Source organism: Rhineura floridana, chromosome 10 (genome assembly GCF_030035675.1).
Source record: "Rhineura floridana isolate rRhiFlo1 chromosome 10, rRhiFlo1.hap2, whole genome shotgun sequence".
Taxonomy (NCBI): Eukaryota; Metazoa; Chordata; class Lepidosauria; order Squamata; family Rhineuridae; genus Rhineura; species Rhineura floridana.
The window spans coordinates 46452550-46477866 of record NC_084489.1 but is presented as its reverse complement, the minus strand read 5'-3'; the positions used below and the strand labels follow the sequence as shown (position 1 = coordinate 46477866).

General features: G+C 40.2%; 1 protein-coding gene across 4 annotated transcripts in view; it reads right to left on the bottom strand.

Annotated features, from left to right (window-relative positions):
• Positions 1-25317, bottom strand: part of DGKB (diacylglycerol kinase beta) — a 430346-nt gene that overhangs the window by 55455 nt on the left and 349574 nt on the right. For all 4 annotated transcript variants that reach the window (XM_061585671.1, XM_061585674.1, XM_061585672.1 and 1 more), the window contains exon 22: positions 21935-22130. In XM_061585671.1, the coding sequence (XP_061441655.1) occupies positions 21935-22130 (196 nt within the window). The remainder of the gene's footprint in view (positions 1-21934; positions 22131-25317) is intronic.

Genomic DNA, 25317 nt, shown 5'->3' with positions numbered 1-25317 from the left:
AACAAAAAGGGATTGTGAAGAGCTCCAAAAAGATCTCTCCAAACTGAGTGAATGGGCGGAAAAATGGCAAATGCAATTCAATATAAACAAGTGTAAAATTATGCATATTGGAGCCAAAAATCTTAATTTCACATATACGCTCACGGGGTCTGAACTGGCGGTGACCGACCAGGAGAGAGACCTCGGGGTTGTAGTGGACAGCACGATGAAAATGTCGACCCAGTGTGCGGCAGCTGTGAAAAAGGCAAATTCCATGCTAGCAATAATTAGGAAAGGTATTGAAAATAAAACAGCCGATATCATAATGCCGTTGTATAAATCTATGGTGCGGCCGCATTTGGAATACTGTATACAGTTCTGGTCGCCTCATCTCAAAAAGGATATTATAGAGTTGGAAAAGGTTCAGAAGAGGGCAACCAGAATGATCAAGGGGATGGAGCGACTCCCTTACGAGGAAAGGTTGCAGCATTTGGGGCTTTTTAGTTTAGAGAAAAGGCGGGTCAGAGGAGATATGATAGAAGTGTATAAAATTATGCATGGCATTGAGAAAGTGGATAGAGAAAAGTTCTTCTCCCTCTCTCATAATACTAGAACTCGTGGACATTCAAAGAAGCTGAATGTTGGAAGATTCAGGACAGACAAAAGGAAGTACTTCTTTACTCAGCGCATAGTTAAACTATGGAATTTGCTCCCACAAGATGCAGTAATGGCCACCAGCTTGGACGGCTTCAAAAGAAGATTAGACAAATTCATGGAGGACAGGGCTATCAATGGCTACTAGCCATGATGGCTGTGCTCTGCCACCCTAGTCAGAGGCAGCATGCTTCTGAAAACCAGTTGCCGGAAGCCTCAGGAGGGGAGAGTGTTCTTGCACTCGGGTCCTGCTTGCGGGCTTCCCCCAGGCACCTGGTTGGCCACTGTGAGATCAGGATGCTGGACTAGATGGGCCACTGGCCTGATCCAGCAGGCTCTTCTTATGTTCTTACTTTAAGCTTAATCTGCCTAACTAATCCTAAATGCATCTTTTCAAAGGCAGACACTAGAGTTCCAAATTCCATGTCTGCAATCTAGACAATGCTGAAATAGTAATATCTAAATGACTCTGTGCTTTTTGCCCATATATAACTACATGATGCCATATCATCATATAAACTACCCGGTTGAACATAATAGGACTTACTTCTGAGTAAATATGTATAGGATTGCACTATGAATAGTATATACTACAATATCATTTCACCCACACACAGATACGTCCAATGGGTAATTCCTTTTAATGTTTCCTCTCATAGTGCAGTATTGAATTCCTGTCACTGATGCACCACTTGTTCAGCATTTTCTGGATTGCACACATGTAATTGGGGATTTCAAACTGTTTGCCACTGAAAAGATCAATTTCCATACTTTTTAATTGGACTAATGTGGACAGTTGTTGTACTACAAGGCTTTCAGCATGCACAGCTTATCCCAATGGTTTGAATGATTAGCTGAAATCAACCTGCTTTTTATGACCATTTCAACATCTGCAGGGCCACAAGTTCCCTTACCTGGAGCTATAGGACTGTTCCCCTTGTTATGACTGAAATGTGTATGATCCCCTTGTTATGACTGAAATGCGCCAGGCATGCCGGGGCCCTTGGGCACCAGCCTGCCCCGGGCACAGGCAACCGCACGCATCCCCACCTACATACCTACCTTCTGCGACCCATGGCAGTGTCGTCTCCCGACCCTGCCACGGATTGCAGTGAGGAAGCTCCCAGACATCCCCCTACGGCCGTGCAGGCCTGCAATGCCCACCTGCATGCTCCACCTACCTCTCACTTGACATAAATGCTGGTTGCGCTGCAGGCGCAAGCCTGCCATCAACCAAGATGGTAGCCGAGGCTTCTCTAAGGAGCTGATGCCTCTGCCACCATCTTGGTTGATGGCACGCATGTGTGCTATGCACACACATCCCTGCCATCAACTAAGATGGTGGAAGGGGAATCATCCCCTTAGGGAAACCTCAGCTACCATCTTAGTTGATGGCAGGCTTGAGCCTGCAGCACAACCAAAATTTACATCAAAGGAGAGGTAGGTGGGGCATGCAGGCAAGCGTTGCGGGCCTGCGTGGCAGTAAGGGGGTGTCTGGGAGCTCCCTCTCATGATCCACGGCAGGGTCGGGAGCTGCTGCTGCCGCGGATCATGGAAGGGAGCACTACCCACCCACCCTAAGGGGCGCCTTGGGACCCAGGGGCCATCAGCGAGGGCCCGACCTGGCCGCCCTCTGGCACCGGCCCTGTGTGTTACACACACACACACACACACACACACACACACACACACACACTGAATCCAGCTTTTAAGGACTGAGAAAAATCTCTTTCTTCTTTTGTAGCTGGAGTTTTAAAACTTTATATAAGGTGCTGTTTTGTTTTTAAAATGCTAATTCAACATGCAACAACCCAACACACATTTTGGATTACTAATTGGGGAGAAAGCACAAGAGAACATAGCACTATTACTATGGATACTAGTTTGCATCAATTAATGTCATTGACAGTTCCAGTCAAAGGTAACCTCTATTTCTCCATAACATCTGAATCAGGAGAGGCTGTGAATGCTCTGGAATGATGTCTGAATGTTGTAGTGGATGAGGACCTATAAGCTGGGCTTGAATCCTGGGAAGTCAGAGGCTCTCCTTGGGTTGGTTCTCCTTGATTCATTTTTGTCACTAGAGGCTCAAGTATTCTCTGTGGATAGGAGTGCTTTGTCTGGTTTGACAGCTACAGCTGTTCCTAGACAGGGATAGTCTGACCACTGTAGTCAATCCTTTGGTAACCTTAAGGCTGGATTATTGCAATGTGCTCTATGTGGGGCTGCCCTTGGGCCTGATTCAGAAGTTCCAGCTGGTGCAAAATGCGGTGGCCAGATTGCTGATGGGGGCACATGGTAACACCATTATTAAAATATCTGCACTGGCTGCCCATCTACTACTGAGCCAGTTTCAAGGTCCTTGTATTAATTTACAAAGCCCTGAACAACTTAGGTCCAGGGTACTTTAGGGACCACTTGAACCCTTATTTCTCGCTCAATCAATGAGATCATCTGCAGGAGTGGCGCTGGTTGTCCTGAGTAACATCAGCATGAAATCGAGCCTTCTGTGTTATTGGCCCAGTTCTCTGGAATGTTCTGACCAGAGAGATTCAGCAGGTGCCTTCTGTTTTAACCTTTAAACATCTGCTGAAAACCTTTCTGTTTTGCCAGGCTTATGTGGGTAGTTAAAAAGATGTCTCTTTGCAATAGTTGACCTTGTTTTTACTGTATTTTGTATTATACCTTTTTGTTGTTGTAAACCTCTTCAATGTTTATTGAAATGAAATAGTGGTGTACAAATATGTTTATAAATAAATAAATAAGACTTGAACCTACAATTTCCGGTTCTTAGCTCACACATTTAGCCAGCATGCTACAATGCCAGCTATTCCAAAGACAGGATTTATTGACAGTTATGGTTAGTTCTAGCCATCATTATCCTAGACCAGTACTCTCTCCTCAGTAATGCAGACTCTGACAAATTTATTAATGCTTGGTATTGTCATGAATCCTGTGGAGAACTCCTGGCAGAGTGGAATGGAGGAGGAAGAAGACTGGGATCTAGAGAAGGGGCCAGTGGTTTCTAGCAGGAAGCGGATGGAACTTTGGGAGGACTTCAGTAGTTTGCCCAGTGACAGCCCAGCCCCCAAGGCTCTGGCTGCAATGGACGGGTGTGGGTCTGAGAGTGTTCCTTCCATCACCCCGCCCTTGGAGTCTGTCAAGCCTCCAGAGCTGCCTCCTGCCTCACCTTCAGTGCCACTGGAGTCGGAGAATCATGCAGAGTTGGAGCTTAGGGAAAAATTGGCTGAGATGTCTCCACCATCTCCCAAAATGCAATGCTGTCTGCACAGGAGTGAACAGACTGAGCCTGTGTCTAAGCCCATCCATAAGACTGCCCATTTGCTAGTCCAGTCTCAGTCCAGGAAACAGTTCCTGCGCAAGTAGCATGCCTGCCCTGAGATTACTTAAGGGATCTCAGGCAGTGTGTCTAATTAATGAGATGTCTTTGCTTGTGTAGTGCCATTTAGAGGCCCAAAGACCTGTGCAATCTGTAACCTGATCCATGTAACTCTCTAGAATTCAGTTTTGCATTAAAAATAACAGAGAAAAGCACGCCAGTGATCCTGACTCTGATTCCAAGGGGTTGAGCCAGGACCAGTATTGCTTTATTCACTATGTAAGCAACCAGGAGCACCCCAAATAATCCACCAGTCACATATGGACAGTTGTGGATTGACCTTCTAAAATTCCCTATGAAATGGAAAAAGAAATATGATTTAATACAAAAATGTAAACAAACAAACAAAATATGGCAAGCCCACAATAACTGGTTATTAGGTATTCAGGTAAACATCTGTTACCTGAAACTTTTTTGGAGGAAGGTTAACAGGTTCTTATTGTTTTTCTTGTCAAGAATATAATGTAGAATCCAAAGTATGTTAAATTGGAATTCAAAGTATGTATTGTATGCTTGTATTTTTTAAAATCATAAATAAAAAATTAAATCCAACCATAAACTGGTTCAGAACTGCCAATTTTGTTTCTACAAAGTGTTCCCTGAGTTTCTCCCAGGATTGCAATTGTGCAGAGCATATTTTGTGTGATCTGGGATGTCCACAGTTAAAGGTGCAACTCCCTGAGAGCATTTTCTAGGTTGTGGTTGCACATTTTTTCAGCTATCACAATCATGCTCCTCAAAAGTCATGGCTGTGTCTCATTCAAGGCATTCTCTTCATGAATGCACCCTTGGGAAGCATTGCAGGGAGAGAAAATTGACGTTGTGAGTTGATCCTACATTCCCTAATCAAAGGAAAAGAAGCACAGAAAAAGGAGAAACATGCAATATCCTATTTTAATGGCAGCAGATGTACTATACAACTAGGCAGGGAGATATAATAAATTGCACTGGGTATTGAATTCTCATCATTCATATGTTTAAACAGACACCTACATAAAAAGGCCAAGACCGGGCCAAATATAGATTGCTTTGTTCATATTTGTGTGGCATACAGCAATCTTAATTCAGTCAGTCAAATTATGAGTCTGAAAGCTAGCTGACATAACTTTTCTCCACTGTTCCAGCTCCCTGTTCACTCTTTCTTCCAGAGCCAGCTCTGAATTCATCTATCATATGACTCATTGAACAATACAGATGTGAATTTTGGGCAGAATAAATCAGCCAAAACAAGAAGCAACTCAGTGCAAAGAAACAGGATGTTATTTGTCATTTTATTCAGTCAGTAGCCTTGAATTCCACACTCTAAATAGGATTGTGAGACTTATGCCATCCAGAATATCAGTAGCTAGCAGGCATCACCAAATATACTATATGGCCAGAAAATGAGATGAAACCCTTCAATGCTTCATTTCCCTTATAATCCCATATCACGTTATCCAGTATATAAAAAAAAGAACAACGTTTTTTGCAATATCTTACACTACAGAATATAATTATTGGTAATATTTCTTATTGTATTATACACTGCAACTATGGACAGTTCAGATGGCTAGTCACAGAACAATCTCTTATCTGTCCATAATTTGAGCATTTTTCAGACCTTCAAAATGAGCATATGCAGAGGGGAATGCAATGGTACCTGCTGTCCCACCCCTGAGTGTTGATCGACTCTATGCTCAGAGAATGTGTATATATGTATGTATGCATGATTGGAAACCCTGTCCTGAGTACGAATCAATGAACACATGGAGATCAATGGTAGGGCTAGAAAGCAAAATCCTACCCCCCTACTTCATTTATTGTACATGATTTTCAAGATTTGAAAAGGGTTAAAGCTTTCTTCAATTAGGAAGCAATATAGCACTCCTGCTAGATGTTCCATAGTAGCATCATGTGCCAGGGAGAAGCTCAAACTTCCCTCCTGATGGAGCTGCAGTAACAGCAACTTAGGCAGGTGACAGAGGTGGTGGTAGAGGTAAGTAGATAAATGGGAGGGAGGAGTTTTTCTCTGAACTAAAATCTGAAGCAGAGAAGAAGCTGCCAGGATAGGGGTGTGTGTGCGCGTGCATAATACTTGACTCATATTTAAATGTTGCATTCTGACCTGCTGAGATTCGCATTCCAAGCCACAGAATCACAAAGCTCAACAATATTTCTGTACCTTATGAACAGGCTATAGATGTTCCATTGTTTTTAAAAAGTTTTTTCATATATTTTGTTTACATGTTGCTTATTATAAAACATAGTCTTAGAAATCAAACAGAAGGAGGTGTGAACATACAAATAGTCTAGTTTGAGCATTAGAAATTTCCTGCTCATTTTTGGTAGGATTACTATGACCAATTTTTAAGGAAATTGTGTTTAACACTCTCACAATGGAATGGCAGACTGGCCCAGCACAGAGCAGTGTTCTGGCATATGAGTGGTATATAAATAAATAAATAAATAAATAAATAAAAATGTATCTGTTCATTTGCAGTTTGCTCAGTCCTTGTGATACTGATGTCATACTTTATAATACTGAGCACATTCAATGTTTCATTTATTGTATGCATTTTACTCACTTCTCTTTTATGGAGAATACCCTCTTCTTTTTTTGCCTATGTTCTTGAAATCATAAAACATTTTAAAAACTTTTTTATAGTTGATATTAGTTTGTTACTATTTCAAAACATCACACACCATTTCAAAGCAGCTGTTATTGCTACTGATGCCTCAACTTTGAAACTTCACAGCAGATAAAAACAAAATTCACTAATAGGCAAAAAAACCCCTTGTGGTTTAAGAGCGTACGTATAGCCACAAACATTTCTATCAAACAGGGAAATTGGACACCTATAGTGAATGCATTAGGGGAGTGAGGAGTTTGCATTTCCACAGATTTGCAGGCCAGTACAATATCTCAGAGAGGTCAGTTCTCCCACTCCCCTGGCACATTCACTATAGTCGCCCATTTCCCTTTTAAAAGTTTGATAGAAATATCTGTGTTTATAGGTACATTCTTAAACCATAAAGTTAATGTTTTTCCTTTTAGCGAATTTGCCTGCTTTTTATGCTGGAGGTAAGAAATGGGGTTCGTTTGCAAGTTTGCTGAGAATGATTTGACCATTTGCATGCCCACTGAGGTTTTACTAGTGGGTTTTACTCCCGTGCAATCATGCTTAGGATTGCAGCTTTAGATTTCACCAAAAATATTTTTAACATGATATGCAAATCTGTGTGTCTGTTCTGTGGACCTTTTCTCTTATAGTGTAGAAGTCACTGTATCTGAATAAAAGGAATCATGAAGATAGTCTGATGGTGTGATGTGTTATGTGGCGACACTTTTGAATTTATTTAATGTGTTTAATCTGGTTAATTGGTCTACAGGCCCTCAAAGTTAGTTATATTTAAATAATGATAGCCTTAATCTAAAATTATGTCTCATGACTCTTCTTTGAGGGTGTGGTGGCAGGAACGGAGTTCACTTGTTTGTTCCATTTCTTTTTCCATTTTGCAGGATTGGCAGGCAGTTCCATTCCATGTTTTTTCTGTTTCTGATTTTTTTTCAGCTATTCCTGGTCCATCCCCCCCCATATATTGTTAACAATATTTCTACTGATGTTATTCTTTCTACCACTGATCTCTTTGTTTTTCTATTTAAATTTAAATGAGGCTGATAATTGTCCAGCAAGTCTGTGTCTTGCCCCAGGCTTACTGTTGCCCGAAGGGCCCTCGCCCCAGCAATTATAGGCTTGTATGTTTGAATTTATTTGCAGTTATGTGATGTAATTTTGGAAAACTGAACCACTGCTGGGTTTAACAGAGACCATCATGATCACTGTGTGCCAATTTCTGTTAATAAAAATGATTCGTGTACATTACTATTTTCTTGTTCTTGATTCAGCACATTTTAAACAGACAAAACCTTACATGAACAATTTAGTATTTTAAGAAAAAAATGTAAGCAAAAATTGCCATATATATGTGTATATATTCAAAATGTGAGTATAACTATTTTTTAAGGAGAAAGCATTATTTTAACTTACCTGTTAATTTCATTTTTACATTATTTCTGCCAATGACTTATTATTTCTGTAATAAAAGTATGTATTTAAATAAAGTGTTAATTATATTTTCAACCTCTACATGCTTGTCACTTCTTTTTACATTAATTCTTCATATGCAATACAAAATTGCATTTCCCCCGCTTTTTACGAGGATAAATTAAGTCACCCAGCTTTGGAAAGACTTCTTGCAATTGTTTCCATTTGTGTGTGTGTATGGCCTTGACTGTGCATTCAGTGGGCCTTCTGTGTTAGCATGGTTAAGTTTTCATCCAATCTGACATGACACCAAAGGAACATGGATCATACCAGAAAAGGAAAAAGTAAAGCTCAACTATCCCAGTTCATACTGCAACTCACCCACTTCATTTATAATGACTGGATATGAAACAGGATTAAAAATAAAAGATCTCCCCCTGCTCTTTCCCCTGATTTTTGGAACCCTGGTTGGCATGTCTTGCCATAGCAGCATCCAAGGCAATCATACCAACCATCCCAGATGTATGCAACTTGGTGCCCACTTCTCTATGGGGCTGTAATCCTACCCCCACTTAACCAGAAGTATGTCCCATTGCACTCAGTGGGACTTACTTCTGAGTCAGCATGTGGGCAGGATTTCATCCAATCTGATATGATACCAAAGGAAAATGAATCATGCTTGAGAGGAAAAAGCAGAGATTGGGTACCCCAGTTCTTTTTTGCTTTACTCTATTTGCCAATGAATATTGTTCAAATGTTTCTGTACGTTATTATGAACAAAATACAAGAAGGTAACAGCTGACTAAATTCAAATAAATCAAACCTTTTTTTAAAAAAATGCGCAAAAATATTGGATTACCAGTATTTAAAAGACATTGCATTTTACAGACTAGCTGGGTTAAGAGAACTGTAAAAACAAAATGTTTAAAAGGAATGTTGCTGCAAAACAGAGGATATTCCTCAGCAGACATATGTAGTCTCCCATCCAAATTTAAACTGAAGTGGACTCTGCTTAGCAAATGGATTGCATTGGCTCCAAGCCAAAACAACTGTTAGTTGAGCTTTAAGAATGCTGGCAGATGGTTCCTTCTGTGCATATGGTGAGTTATCATAGACTCCAATGTTAATTTTCTAAAATTAATTAAATTAAATTAAATCAGCCATGGATTTTTAAAAACTTTTAAACTATAGAAGATGAAGCTCAGAGTATGGGGCAAGGTCAGTGAGAGGATTACAGATACTCTAGCAACATGTCTGATTTTTAGTGCATTTCTACAAATTGTGACAACATCTCGGAAAAAACTTCACCAGGCTTCTGGAATTTTTTTATTCCCATTTTTCACTTTAACCTGTGAATTCACTGTGGTTTTTTTTTTTATTACCATGAAAACTTACATGGCAATAAGCCCTCATGGAGTAATCATGTTATTAAGCAAGTGTTTCTAAGTCCAGCAGTATAAGGTTTGTAATATTTTGTTTTTAAATGTAGTTATGGGAAGCAGCAGAATGGAAGTGGGGGGGCAATAGTTTCAATTTAACATGGTGGAATGTGAAAAATCCATACTGGCTATAGTATATAGCTATGACCGTGGCTATATAAACACTTTTTTTTTTTTTTTACAAAATTAGGTTCAGAGTCTTTTAAAAGCTGCCCGCCAACAGATGGCTGGCATTTAGAGAGCACATACTGGTTGGTTTCAATCCTATGCACACTTACTTGGAAGCAAGTCCCAGTAAACTCAGTGGATCTTACTTCCTAGTAAACATGCACAGGGTTGTGCTGTGTAATCTGAAAAGTATATCATTAATATCTTTTTAAGCACCATTATGTTTACAATGTGAATCTGGATTTTCCCAGGTGAATCATGATTTTATTCAAGAAGAAAGTGCTCTTATTTTTTTCCTTTTAGCTTTTAAAATTAAATTTCTACAGTGGCCATATAATTCAAAAGAAGCATGTATTCTAGCTTTGATTTTAGGATTTTTTGTTTGTTTTTGTTTTGGCAGTGACTTTAGTGTAGAGTACAAGCACTAATCAGAATATAATGGAAAATGTAATGATATATCTATTACGATTTCAGTGAAAAATGGTAATCACTATTAATAAAAAGCACACTTGAAATTTATGGAAGTGCCCTGTTAATGTCTGCAATGTTGTCATCGATGTACAGACAACATCATACTTTGTTATTGGACCATTTTATATTTAGTGAGACCTCGCTAGCCAAATGCTAGCAGCTACCACTTCTAAGGTTATGATTAAACCTCACTTCAAGTCCATAAGATGTAAAGATACTAGCTTTCATTAAGTGCTATCATAAATCTTTCTACTTCAGCCTTACTAGATTTAATGTTTATTCTTCTCCTGTGTTGCAGAAGCATTACCCAGGAGTACATCTAACTCTCTTTTAAAAGGATGTGGGTAGCCATAGAGCTAGGTGAGGGAAAGATGTAGCCTAACCTTAGCCCATAGTTCATCGGAAGAAATCAGCAAAATGTCTAACTAATAAAGCCCATAGTATGCTAGTCTCTATAAGTCAGAGATAGAAATTCTGTGGTCTTCTGGATATTGTTGGACATCAATATGCTTAGCCCCAGCCAATGGCCTTGGATGATGGGAGTGATAGACCAACAACATCTGGATGGCCACAGGCCCCTAATCTCTGCACTGGCCAAATGTTCTATATTGACGTAAGAACCAACAAGAAAAAAAAACTTTCTCAACACACATTATATGTGTGGTCATGATTTAGCATGGACAGATTAAACTGAGTGTGTTTCTGAATATTCTACACAATGAGGTGAGAGGAAGCAGATCAGCTGAACTTCTTCCTATGCTTGTTTAGAATATCTGAAGCCAAGTTTGTGCATCTGCTCCCATGGGAAAATGTCACGAGGGAGATGCCTAGCAAAAGTGCAACTTGCTTATGCTTCCTCTCCTGCGTGTTTCAAAGAATGGGACATGTTGTGAATGGGTGCTGATTAATAGAAGCCCCATCAAGTCTACTGTCTAATTTTAGAAAGTTTTTGCAAAGGGTGTATAAAACTTTGCAGCCTTTTCTGAGGGCTAGAAATTTGCTTCATTTAAAATGAAAGCAAGGAACAATCAGGAGCTTAAAGTGAGCTCCCAGTTATTCCTACCTTGGTTTTCCTCCTTTTAGCAGTGGCTTTTAATATTTCTTCCCCCTCATGGTGCAAAGTGTACCCCCACTGCTGATGGGTAGTGAGGATGAGTCTTCCTCCAAGCGCATTTTGCAGGCATCCACTGTGTGAAGAAAACTTCCTCATGCAACTGAAGCCTAAAAAAAGCAGGCTTCTTTCTCCCACCCATCAGCTGATGGGGAGTGATGGAGAAAATGAAGCCTGCTTTTTTCAGGCATCAGCTGCATGAGGGAGTTCCCTTTTGCACAGCAGATGCCTGCAAAATGCAGACCTCTTTCTCTCCCCCCATCAGCTAACGGGCAGGAGAAAGAAGCACTTTTCCAGCTCTATGTTCAGTGCTTCTCAAGCACCCAACAGGCATATTATACAGGCTTGGATCCAGAGTAATTAACAACATATGATTACAGACGCTTTATTTACAGGTGAAAGAATACATATTACTGTAATTTAGCATAGTGATTTAAAAACTCATTATGTACTATGAAAATATTTTAGTAACTGACAAAAATTCAGTCTTTGGAGGAAAAAATCGATCCATTGAAGAACTGGATAATTCTGAGGCTCTTCTGTATTAGGGATCTTTCAAGATACTGAATAATTGTAATAAAAATTACATTAAAATAATTGACTATAGTATGATAAGGTGTTTGAATCTGGGGTTGGTTAGGATTCACACTTACATCTTATAATGCCAAATAGATGGTTTCTCTTGCTGACCTTTAATATGAGGAGGCTGAAAAATCTGTCATCGCTGTTCAATTTGTTTAACTGCAGACACATATTCCCTAGGGATGCATGACACTATATTATCCATTTAACCCTGCCCTAGACACCTCAATCTTGAGATTAATAATTTTCCAAAATACACATGAGATATTCCTGCATATACCTCACTGGATGCTGTGAAACATAACCCAGTTTAGAAGAAATTCTTATTCCTTATTTCTTGCCAATATAAAATGTCTAATTTCTTAGGTGATTTTCCAAAGGAGTTCAATTCAGTGTAACATATTTCACTTATAGATGCTTATGGTGTTAAAAACCAGATTTAAATAACATCCTATAGTGGATACAATTCTTCCAGTGGAGATAATTGGGCTCAGAATTTTTTTCCCATTTAAACTCAAGCTAGGCCAAATATCTCAAGGACCATTTGTCCCACATGATGGAGGGGGGATATTTATAAATTTTCAGTGAACAAATGAATATTAAGAAAGTTTATCTTACATTTAAATGCAAGATGGCTTAGGAATGCTCTCTTTTTAACAACAACAAAAGCCTTCATACTGCTTCACGAGTGGTCTGGCTGTCCTCTGGGATGCAGTACCCCAGGGAATAATGCTTCATAGTGATGCCACCTCTCATATTTAGAGATAAAACAAACAAGCAAAAATTCTTAAAATTCACCTGCTGCCCCAAAACTAGTCCAACCTTACTGAAGGAGTTTTTGTTACTGGAGAAAAAAATATTGGGCTGAATACTTTGGCCAAGGACTAATTAGAACTTGGTCAGTTTAAGTTGCCTTTGCTCATTTTTTAAAAATCCTCTCTCATCCTGGGCATAAGTTCTGGCTTTAATTGTGGCTGTAGGTTCTCCATCTGAAAGGCTTCTTTATTTTATCTGATTTTATTCTGCTGCATTATTTTATTATTGATTGATTGATTTGACTTTTTTCATGCACTCTTCACTATAAGGTCCCAGGGTGGGTTACAACAATGTAAATATTCAGTGTTAAAACCAGTTAAAACATTAGCGATAGAGTGAGCACTCCCACTCCTAAGGAAAGGCAGAAGACAAGAAGGGAACTATCTTATCTGGAACACTTCAGACACCGTGAATGGATAATAATAAGCCCCAGATAACTCACAGACTTTAGCTGGTTGTAGGGTTTCTGTCCATTAAGCTTCCTGCCTGCCTTCCAGCTGAATTACACTGCTCAGTTCTGGGTGGGAAATATCCTTTGTTCTGTCCTAAGCTCATTGTCCCCAATACCGTATCCTTTAGAAGAGTAAATCCTGCAGATCTGTCAGGATAAATTTGTAATCATAGACAAGAAGTATCCCCATTAAATTTACTGACCCAGCAGATTGAAAAGAATGACATCATGGCCCTCTCAGAAAGGTTGTGATATGAATGAAGAATAACTAGAATAGCAACTAGAACAGTGACCATGATGTGAACTGTTGGGTTTGGTAGAAATGGTAATGGTCCCGCAGCTGTTGCAAATGGACTGCCAGGATTTCAGACAATTACACAGTGCTCTCGACCACTATGATTATGTGCAGAATAAAAAAGTATAGTACAGGGCATGTCTACTTCTTCCAGATACTGTTTGCCAGCTTTTCAGCTAGGCCCTTGTGTAGCTTGATCCACATGCATTGACCAGTGATGAAACTTGTCATCTCCATGTCCTGAAAAGCTTAATGAACAGACTTGTGCAGACTCAGCTGCTGTTAAAGGCGCAAGGGCAGACCAGGACATTTTTATGGCCAGCTGCTAACCCTAGCTCAGGGATGGGGAACCCATGGCCTTCCAGATATTGCTTAACATCCTTGAACATGCTGGCTGAGGCTGATGGGAACTGGAGTCCAATAACATCTAGAGTAGAGGTAGCCAACAGGGTGCCCTCCATAAGTTGTTGAACTCCAACTCCCATTACCGTCAGCTAGCATGGTCAAGCAGCACTTGGTGCTGCAAGCAGCACTAAGATTTCAACAGCACTATCAGAAGACTCCCGGTAATTCATGCTGATTCCAACTAAATGTGCCAGCAACTCCTAATAACTTCAGTAACTCTGTCCTATCCAGTTCTGATGTTATTTATAGCATAGGTGACTGTTCACTGTTTCTCAGGTTCCATTAGTGGGAACAGGTGACAATGCATACATCCAATCCAGTCCAGCAACATTGTTGTAATTGCTGCTTTTTAATAATGTTGTAATTGCTGCTTTTTTAAAAAAATAATATTTGTTATTTAATTTTTGTAAATGGTATTGCCTTCATTGATGTATTTTTATGCTTGTGCCTATTTTTTTGTAAGCCGCTTTAAGGGCCTTTGGTCAAAAGGTGGGGTAGAATAATAATAATAATAATAATAATAATAATGGTCAAGGGGATAATGGGAGTTGTAGTCCCACAGCACCTGGAGGGTACCACATTGGCTGACCTTGATCTAGAGGGACACATGTTCCTCACCTCTTCTAGCTCACCTCTGCTAGCTGCTGATTGATCTGTTTTCCTCCCCCTTCTCTTTCTTAGCGGTACTCGACATACCTGCATGTTACCATCTGTTCCAGATATCCTTTCCTTGCAATCAAATTTGTATAGTTGCAATTTCTGTATTTTAAATCATATTCAACCATCTAATCCAATAAAATAGAACTACCATCTTTTTAGAGGAGGAAAAATGACCCAGGGTATAGGAGACAAGCTTGGGATGTGGGTGACTTGTCTGACCCCGCTCCCTTTTCTTCTACTGCCTTTAAATTGTGGCATTCCTTCTTACACAGTAATGCATTGCCAATAAATTAATGCGCTGTTTACACGAACATACTGTAAACAGGCAGCACGGGAAAGAACAAGCTGCTTTACAAATTAATGGCATTATGAGCTGCTGCCTGCTGGGGTGAAAATAAATTGTAAGAAAATATAGGGAGACAGGTAATGGGCACTAGCTCTGCTGCACAACACTTTTCAAATAGTTGGTGTTGACTGTGTGCCAATAGATATGGCAATAACTGTCAACAGGATTTACAGTACTTTCACATTTACACAGCAGGAGTGGAGAGGCTGAAAGAGTTCTCTAGTTTATTTAAAGTTGAGTGCCAACTGTTTCTATACTAGTTATTTCCAAGTAACTGGGTCACAAACACACTGGCTGTCATTCATGTGCGTTGCTCAAGCACTTAGTTTTTAGGTCTTGAAGCCCTTGAAGGATGTTTTTAGAATCTCTGCAGTGATGTTGAGGCATATGCTTGCTTAACAAAATTCCAGCAAGGGGACCTCACCATCTGTTGTGAATTTCACCAACTCTGGTTGCCCTAATTGAACCCCGGATAAGAACCCTGGTAAGAAGAGGTGCTTTGTTTATGCTAAGAATGGGCCTCCAGTTGTTGTAGGACTTGAACTCCCATCAGCTCCAGTCAGCACAACCAATGGTCAGGGTTTATGGGAGTTGTAGTCCAATGACATCTGAGGACTATAGTTTCCTATCTCTGATTTATGTGTTTCCGTCGCTGATTAGAGATGGGTGATGGATAGCCTAGGCAAATTGCTATGGTCTATGGTGGATATTTAAAGACTCAGAAGACTGAGCCAATGCAGGTAAGGTCCCAATTTATCATTTCAGTTCTTCCCTCAGTGAAGTGTATCTTCTTGCTTCACTGATAGTAAGATTTTGCTAAAAGCTACCAGTAGCTTCTGAATAAAACCAGAGACATCTCAACTATGTTAACAACAGTGTACAATGGTTAATAAGCCAAGATCACAATTCAGCAAGTCTGGATCAAAAACTCCCTGCAGTTTCAAGAGCAGTTCCAACAATGTGCAGTGGGATATTATGTTCAGGAAGCAATGACAAAATCCCCCATTGCATCTGCCCATCTGCCTGCTGCTTTTCTGTATTCTATATTCAAATACAAGAAGGTTATGCTTTTCAATTTTCATGTCATTCTGCATCAATTAAGAGTCTTGATATTGGTTTTGTGATAGGAATTGATAAAAAACGTGAATGTACTGCCTTCAAGTTGATTCCGACTTATGGCGACCCTGTGAATAAGGCTTTCATAAGGCTGAGAGGCAGTGACTGGCCCAATGTCACCCAGTGAGCTTCATGGCTATGTGGGGATTCAAACCCTGGTCTCCCAGGTCGTAGACCAACACCTTAACCACTATACCACACTGGCTCTCAGGAATTGATAGGTCAGAGCAAAAGTACAGGAATACTAGTAATGAAAATGGTTCTTAGTGCTTCTGTAGTGTCAGAGTGTGCCTCTGAAGGGACAGTTTGCAACTCCTATCCCTAGAACATAGGTTACACTGTCTACTATACCGGCATTAAGAAACTGCCACCTGTATTGTTGTTGTTACAGAAGTCTAGATGAAAGGGCTGCTATGATCTGGCCGTTACATTATCACCAAAACAAGTTTTATGGCTGATGTACAAATGCATTTAAAGTTCTTCTGTAACAGAGCTATGCTCAAACTTGAAGAATTTTTTTTCTGAATGTCTGAAATTGTCCTCTACACTATTTTTAGATTTTATCTGATTTCTAACAAAAGTTTTCCAAATGCTAATTTAAATTGCTTTGGTTTAATGATTTTGTTTGTTAGGGTGGGGATGGCCCTCTTGTTCCCACATAAAGTGATATAAAGGACTGTGTGAAATCTATTTTTAATTCTTCTAAGTTCAGTTTCAGAATAGAATGCCTTTTCAAAATCCCATATTTCTCAAATGTTTCTTTAGAGTAGCGCTGTCAGCTCTGGCCTGGGTTCACAGCTGAGCAGGTAAAAATCTTTCAGTTAGCAAGATGGCACAAGGGAAAAGCATATCTCTCCTCTGGAAATGAATGGATTTGCTAAAACAAAAGATAACAGGAAAGAGCTTTTTAGAAGAAGGGACTATTTGCAAACTTGAACAAAGGGGTGACACTGTGACCACTGAATTTAGAAGTGCTGAAACCAGAAACTAGATTCCTTTAATGGCACATACATTAGATCTCTTTTAGTTTAGACCACATGTTTGATTTCTTTAGGGACAACGGTGTCTTTTAAAAATATGTTCCATCATTACAGGAATGTGCTTGAACTATCCAGTTTATGGCAAGTTTTGATAATGTGAGCTGCTAGATAATTGACAAAAATGTTGCTAGATAATTGAAAAAGGAAACCCATTTAACTAGTATGAACAGCATGGAGAATGGCATTTTTAGATAGCTGTCAAAAAAGAAAGAGAAATATAAAATGCTGAAGCTTGCTTTCGTTGGAGTGATAAAGAGTCAAACAAGTTTATACATCTGTTCTTCATTTGAAAATACTGCAGAAACTAGTAAATGCCATCTACCTTTTGCTGTTAAAGACTGATTTGCATAAGGGTCACAGTGGAAAATGTTAAGCTGTAAATCTTAAAACCTATGATGCAAAGAGGCAACTCACAAATGAATTGAAATGTATTTATGGTTATGGTTATGGAAGGTTCTTATATTAACTAGGGTTTCAAACATTAATTGGCTAAATCAGCAGATTACTTGACAAATTCTTTTCAAGATTGATAGGGGTCAAATTTAAGCAGTGAGGCTGAGAGTTAAAGACACTTGTTTATTTTTGAGACCATGTTGGTTCTGATGTGTTAGTCCAGAAAGGGAATTAAAAGGTAATAAAGATGGTCTTTGTTCCCTAATAATGTATGATGACAGCTTTTGTATATTAAATTTGCTTTTAAATTGAGGTTTTAGTAATATGCACATTTATTTCAATTTATAAAACAAATCATGATTAGGGGGTTGATAACTCTATGTGTAATACATAATGGTACCTGTGAACCAGGGCCGGCGCCAGGCATGACTGGGCCTGTGGGCACCAGCCTTCCCCGGGCATGCAGCTTTTGCCTGTTCCACCTACCTCTCTTGTGTCTTCTGCTGCTGCGCGCACTGCGCGCACAGGGCTGCCATCAACCAAGATGGTAGCAGAGACTTCTCTAAGGGGCTGATGCCCCCGCCACCATCTTGGTTGATGGCACGCATGTGTGGTACTCTATGTGTGCACACATGCCTGCCATCAACCAAGATGGCAGTAGGGGCATCAGCTCCTTAGAGAAGCCTCCACCACCATCTTAGTGTCTGCAGCAGCAGAAGAAAGGAGGTAGGTGGAGTGAGTGAACAGACGGGTGGCCTGGAAGCTCCATCCCTGTGATCCGGGGCAGGGACCCTGCTGAGGATCACGGAAGGGGAGCACTACTCTCCCACCCTAATGAGGGGGCCTTTGGAGGCCCCTCTGGGCCACAGGGGCCGCCCTTTGGTACCAGCCCGGCTGTGAACATCTTGCCTTCATTCTTCAAACTCTCTGGAACTCTTTGTAACTCTTAAGTGCATGGATCATTACAAAGCCAATATATTTTCTAATAATTTCAGCAACATGGAGTAATGTGTTCTTGTATAGAAAGTTAAATTAGGAAGATTTATTTTTAGCAAGATGAAGAAGTACATACAATACATACAATTGTGTAGAGCCAATGGTTTTATTCTAGAAAGCACCTTAATTGGACATATTCTGTGTAAGAATCACAGGCTGACATGTATCCATGCATACTGGCCCAAGCAGCAGACTTGGTGTATAAAGAGCTTTATGGGTCAGCAAGCAAGAACTATGCTCAGGGTGACTAACAGAGGCCAGACAAACTCAGGGAGTGCACAGAAATCCTTGTTCCCAAGACCTGGAAGCTACCCTATGAGCAGCCTGAGGAATGCACAGGTCCTGGATCCAAAGAACAGCTTTTATCGTTCAGTGGTAATGCACATGCTTTGTATTTAGAAAACATCAGGTTCAATTCCTTGGGCCTCTTAAGTCATATTAGGAAATGAACCTGAGATTTTATCCCTAGTGATGGTAACAGATAAGATGAAAGGCCTCTGTTTGAGATCTTGGAGATACTGTCAGTTTGAGTAAGCAATATTGGGCTATATGGACAAATAGTCTGACCCAATATAAAAGCAGGTTCTTATACTCACAGTTCAGTCTTAGCTGTATCAAGGATTTGGACAAAAAAAAGTTGAAATTTTGAAGGAGAAGTTGGAAGCTTGGGAAAAACTGAAAGAGCTTTTTTGACAATAGCAGAAATGAAAATGAAACTAAAACATTCAATTTTTGGTCCAATTCCAGTGAGCATTCTATATAGTGAAGATTTTATTTCAACGTGATGCGCCATTTCCTCTGGTCCAGGTTATGACAGTGTATAGATATTACCTGCTTTAGCAATCTGAAAACCAGTACGGACAAAGCTCCTTGTAACGAGTTAAGCATTTACTGAATTTCAATCAAGATTAAATATCTAAAAACACCCTATTCACCAGTATGTTAAAGAATCAACATAAATAGCAAACAGTGACACATTGTGACAGCTCTTTTAAGACTATCATAAGGAAATTATTAGGCAAAGGACAAATCTCTTCCTCTAAATACTCTCTCTCTCTCTCTCTTTCTCACACACACACACACATACACACTACAGCTCTTTATTCTTAAAGGTAAAAGGCAAATTTGAAATGAAAGGGGGGGCTGACACAGGTGATATGGAGGTTAGCTCCTAAATGCACCTATGTACTTTTCTTTTCTCTATATATGTGTTTCCTTTTTACTCCTCTGGGCAAAAGTAAAGCATTGCACTCTGGAACAAAGATGCTCTCACCACTGCTGACAGCGGGTGGCCTGGTCTCCATTGACTGATAGGGACCATATAAATGGGTGCAATACATGTCTCATTGCAGAAAGCACACAGGCACATTGCATCCACAGAATCCTTGCATTATGTAAGTTCTCACACCACACAAATTCCTCCTGCTACAGTGACTTTGCAGTTTTCCTTCAGAACCATATTTGTTTCTTAATATCTAATGTATTACATCTGTAATATTTGAATATCACCCTATATTTGAAATGAAAGCTGACTTTTTATTCATCCTTATCTGCATCCTTATTAGTATTCAGAGCCTTGCCAAAAAGCTACAGGAATGGTTCGCATTCATGAACATTGTAACACATACACACACACATTTCAGTTTCAAACCTTCTCTCTTTTACACACACAGATTTTAAATGTTGTTGTTTTTCTTAAATGATGGTGAGAACTGGCTGTTAGATAGGTGAAATTTCCAAATCATGGTTTTTTAAAAAAGCACATCAGAAATATTCTCTGCTGCTTGCTGAATTTGTTTTGGCATGTAGAGACTCTACTGCACCTGCAGAGAGAATGTTCTCTGTAATGGATGACATCTGGTTTGAAGAAAAAGTAGAATATCAGTAGTTATAGTATAAGTTAGAGCCAATATAGATCGCAACTGCTGTGAGATCTCTGAACTGTTTGGAAACATGCAGCTTCTGTAGGAAACTGAAAAATGCTTATGAATTATAAGGCCGCAAAGTCACCTTAGTGTCCACAAGCAAACTGAAGAATGCTTACAAACTGTAAGGCAACAAAGATGCTAGACCAGCCTTCCCCAACCTGGTGCCCTCCAGCTAATGGGAATTGTAGTCCAAAACTCCTGGAAGGCAGCTCATACACCTTCCTGTATTTAGGCCCTGCATGAAGGTTTCTCCAGCCCCACAACTCCTCCTTGCTTGACTTATATGCCTCTTTCATCTGAAGTTCCTGTGTCTCTCAGCCCACTACCCATTTCTCACTCTGATCACCCAACACTCTTTTACCTTCCCCGCCAGCCAGGCATGTTTTCGCTCTAGTCTATGTGTAAGTTTATTTTGTTTTTATAACTCCTCTTTCACTCCTTCCCCCCTTTTTTTCTTAGTCTCTTGCCCATACTCTTTCCTTCAGCTCCAGTTACAGCCTACTCTGTGATCAGCCTTTCATTTCCTTGTCTTGTGGTGTCCTGCTTCTGGAACCTCCTCCCATGTGTTTTGCATTCTGCAGGGTCCCTGCTTGCCTACACAGCTCATCCAGTCCCCAGAACCTGTGTGATGTTCTAAGGGCTGACTGCCAATTCAACAATAAATTAACTTTAGAACCTACATGTAGGGATGGACAAATCTATCAATTTCAATTTTTCAAATTTTCTAATATTACAGTTTGTTCTCTATGACTTTTCCTGCACATATTTCCTAATACATGCTTTTTTCAATACCTTTTGGGCTGCAGAACATTGCAAAATTTAGAGAATTTTAAAGGATAACTGCATTTTGTCTTGTGTATTGGTTGAGGCAGTGCAAATTAGGTGCAAATTAGGTAGATTTGCATTATAGTGCAAACCAAGCACATTTCTCCCATAACCCTACTTGCATGGCATTCTAATCTTAGGCAAATTGTAAAGCAAAACATCTGTTTCGTTGGTTTGGAATTTCAGGAAGTGCTTCAAAATAAGGCTACACTCCTGTTGATATGTGGGTAGCAGTGGACTTAAGAGAAGCCTAAATTTGCAGATTAATTACCAAGTCCTATTAAGATAACTAAAATAGCAGAAACTTGAATGAGAAAACTCCTAGATGTGCCGTCAAAGCTGGGTCTCTGTCAGGGCCAGCAATTATTGCTTCACTCTGGAAATAAAACCATCTGATAGGATATTCATTTAATATAAAGAAATAACTGAGCAAAGATTAATAAGCAAGCATATATTTGTCTCAGTTCTCAGCCCAGCAGAACAGACATTAGCACAAGCCTTGTCATTCTATAAAACTAGGGATACATAAACATATTAAAATAATGTTTTATGTAGAGGCTAGGGAAAGACATTAATCTAAATACAGAAATCCTTTTCTGAAGTTGTCAAGGAATCACAAAATCTGAGCCCAGACAGGAAGCATGCTGTTTACATAGCTGATAGAAGGAAACTTTTCACCTGACCTAGTTAGAATTCTTCTATAAATCCCCACCTTTAGGACTGCAGCCAGAGACTCTCTCATATATTAAACAGTCACCTGCTATTTGTAAAGTACACATAAAATCTGGAAGTTTGAACCTAGAACCAACTATTCGTTTCCACTTAGACACTCACCTTGGCATGCAAACTTCAGTTCCTTAGCATCGGTAACAGTGGTTCTTTTATCTGACCTGTTCTTTTCAAATCGACGATGGCTTCGCCTTTTCTTGGTCTCACCCCAAAGATTTGATCCTCCATGCATGCTTGGGATGTTCAAAATGGCAATCCCTTCCAGGGAAATGTTGTTTAAGTCTACCTGAATTCCATCACACTTGCCAGGAAAAGGAGGAGAGAGAAATGAAGGGAGAAATCAGTGAACGAAGAAAAGGATATCAGAATTAAAATTACATATGACTTATACTCCTATACATAATTATACATATTAACTGTCTACATTTTAGCTAATGACACAAAAGGAATAGCACAGAGTAATGTCTGGATCCCACTGCTAACATTTTCTCCACACCCGAACCCTGAACTGTAGGGCATCTGTGAAAATGAAAATGGAACAAAGTAAGAGCAAACGAACTAATGTCTGTAGTCACCAGTTTTGAAGGCGCTCATTTTGACATCACAGAGCTTACCGGACAAATGTTATTTGTACAAGCTATCTTCACAATCAGGAATAATTGGGCCTCTAGCTTTCTATGTCACAGGTTTCATTCACCAATGGCACTAAAAAACATTCAGTAGTTCTGTATGGTTCTATGGAATTTTGAAAAGTCTATATAAAATGGTATAAGTAAATCATACACAAAATAAATATATTTTAAAAAGTAAGAATTATGATAACACCCATGGAAGTGTCTTTGTGACAGACACATAATTCTTAATTTGTCTCACAATTTTTTATTATCCCAGTTTTATTATTAAAACAACCCACCTGACATGAACCCACCCGTACACTACACTCAACATCCAAGGCCCTCCTCCGGTTGCCTACTCCGAGGGAAGCTCGGAAGATGGCAACAAGGGAGAGGGCCTTCTCTGTGGTGGCCCCCAAATTATGGAATGATCTCTGTGATGAGGTGTGCCTGGCGCCAACACTGTTATCTTTTTGGCACCAGGTCAACACTTTCCTCTTCTCCGAGGCATTTTAGCATGTGTTTTAAAAAATTTTAAATTGTGTTTTAAATTGTTTTTTGTGTTTTAAAATTTGTATATTTCTTTTTAATGTTTTTAATTGCTGTAAACTGCCCAGAGGCCTTCGGCTATGGGGCAGTATATAAATGTAATAAAATAAATAAATAAATAATGGCTATGATCCTGCTTTTTGCCTATTGAAGGCAGCACAGAGTAGCTCCATTCATAGGAGACTAGAAGCAAGAGATGGATAAGGAGCTGCACATAGCTGCAAGGTCCTTGAATGAGTGGTGGTAGGCCAGCTCCAGACACTCTTGGATGAGACTGATTATCTGGATCATTTCAGTCAGGTTTCAGGCCTGGTTTTGGCACAGAAACAGCCTTGGTCGCCCTGTATGATGACCTTTGTCAGGAGAGAGACAGGGGGAGTGTGACTCAGCGGCTTTCGATACCATCGACCATGGTATCCTTCTGGGAAGACTGGCTGAGTTGGGAGTGGGAGGTACTGCATGGCGGTGGTTCCACTCCTACTTGGCAGGTTGGCTCTAGAAGGTGGTGCTTGGGGAACATTACTCGGCACCCTGGACTCTCCAGTATGGGGTTCCACAGAGGTCAGTTCTGTCCCCCATGCTGTTCAACATCTACATGAAACCGTTGGGTGCAGTCATCTGGAGCTTCGGAGTGCGTTGCCATCAGTATGCTGATGACACACAGCTCTATTTCTCCTTTTCATCTTCTTCAGGTGAGGCTGTCAATGTGCTGAACCGGTGCCTGGCTGCGACAATGGACTGGATGAGGGCTAATAAACTGAGGCTCAATCCAGACAAGACTGAGATGCTGCTAGTGGGTGGTTCTTCTGACCAGATGGTGGATGTCCAACCTGTTCTGGATGGGGCTGCACTCCCCCTGAAGGAGCAGGTTCGTAGCTTGGGGGTTCTCCTAGAACCATCTCTGTCACTTGAGGCTCAGGTAGCCTCGGTGGCATGGACTGCCTTCTACCAACTTCGGTTGGTGGCCCAACTACGTCCCTATCTGGACAGGGATAACCTGGCTTCAGTTGTCCATGCTCTGGTAGCCTCCAAATTAGATTACTGCAATGCACTCTACGTGGGGCTGACTTTGAAGACAGTTCAGAAACTGCAGCTTATGCAAAATGCAGCGGTCAGATTGGTAACAGGGACCAGACGGTCCGAACACATAAAACCTATTCTGGCCCGCTTGCATTGGCTGCCTGTATGTTTCCGAGCTCAATTCAAGGTGCTGGTTTTGACCTATAAAGCCTTACACGGCTTGGGACCACAATACCTGATGCAACGCCTCTCCCGATACGAACCCACCCATACACTATGTTCAAGATCAAAGGCCCTCCTCTGGGTGCCTACTCCAAGGGAAGCTCGGAGGGTGGCAACAAGGGAAAGGGTCTTCTCAGTGGTGGCCCCCAAATTATGGAATGATTTGCTTGACGAGGTGCACCTGGTGCCAACACTGTTATCTTTTTGGCGCCAGGTCAAGACTTTCCTCTTCTCCCAGGCATTTTAGCATGTGTTTTAAATTGTTTTTATATTGTTTTAAATTTTAAAATTGTGTTTTAAATTGTTTTTAAAATATGTGTTTTAAATTGTATATTTGTTTTAATGTTTTTGATTGCTGTAAAGCGCCCAGAGAGCTTCGGCTATGGGGCGGTATACAAGTGCAATCAATCAATCAATCAATCAATCAATCAATCAATGGGAAATAGTAATGGCACATACTTGTGCCATAGGCCTCCAGACCTCACCATGACATAACCAATGATGGAAATGAGGAGATACTCCTGCACATGGTGTGAGCAGCCTGTGCAAGGGAGACTGGGTCACTTCATGTGCTAATGTGAGGAGCAGAGGGTCTTGGCACCATCAGCCACCACCTCCGAGCAGCAAGCCAGAAGCAGGAAAGTGGGAAAGGGAGGAGGTGGAAGAACCGGTTGACTGTAGGGATGGGGGAGAAATTTGATTTTTAAAAATTTTTGATGTGTAACTACCTGATTCACACTTCTTGACCCAATATGCAAACTGAAAAACAGCTCTCTCTCAAAATTCACAGTTCTCCAAAATTTGCAATACAGTTCTCTGGCCAATGTGTACAAAAATGCATTCTAATAGGGGAAAGTATGAATAAAAGTGCATACATTAGTAATATATATATTCTTTTATTAGGGAAATTGCTCGCAAAAGCGTATATATTAGTCAAAGCTGCACTAATTATTTATTAGGATAAATTCACACAAAAATGCTGATAAACTGAGCATATATATCTATATCTATATCTATATAGATGCTGATGAACTGATGTGGGGAGATAGATTTATTTGTTACATTTATACCCCGCCTTTCTTT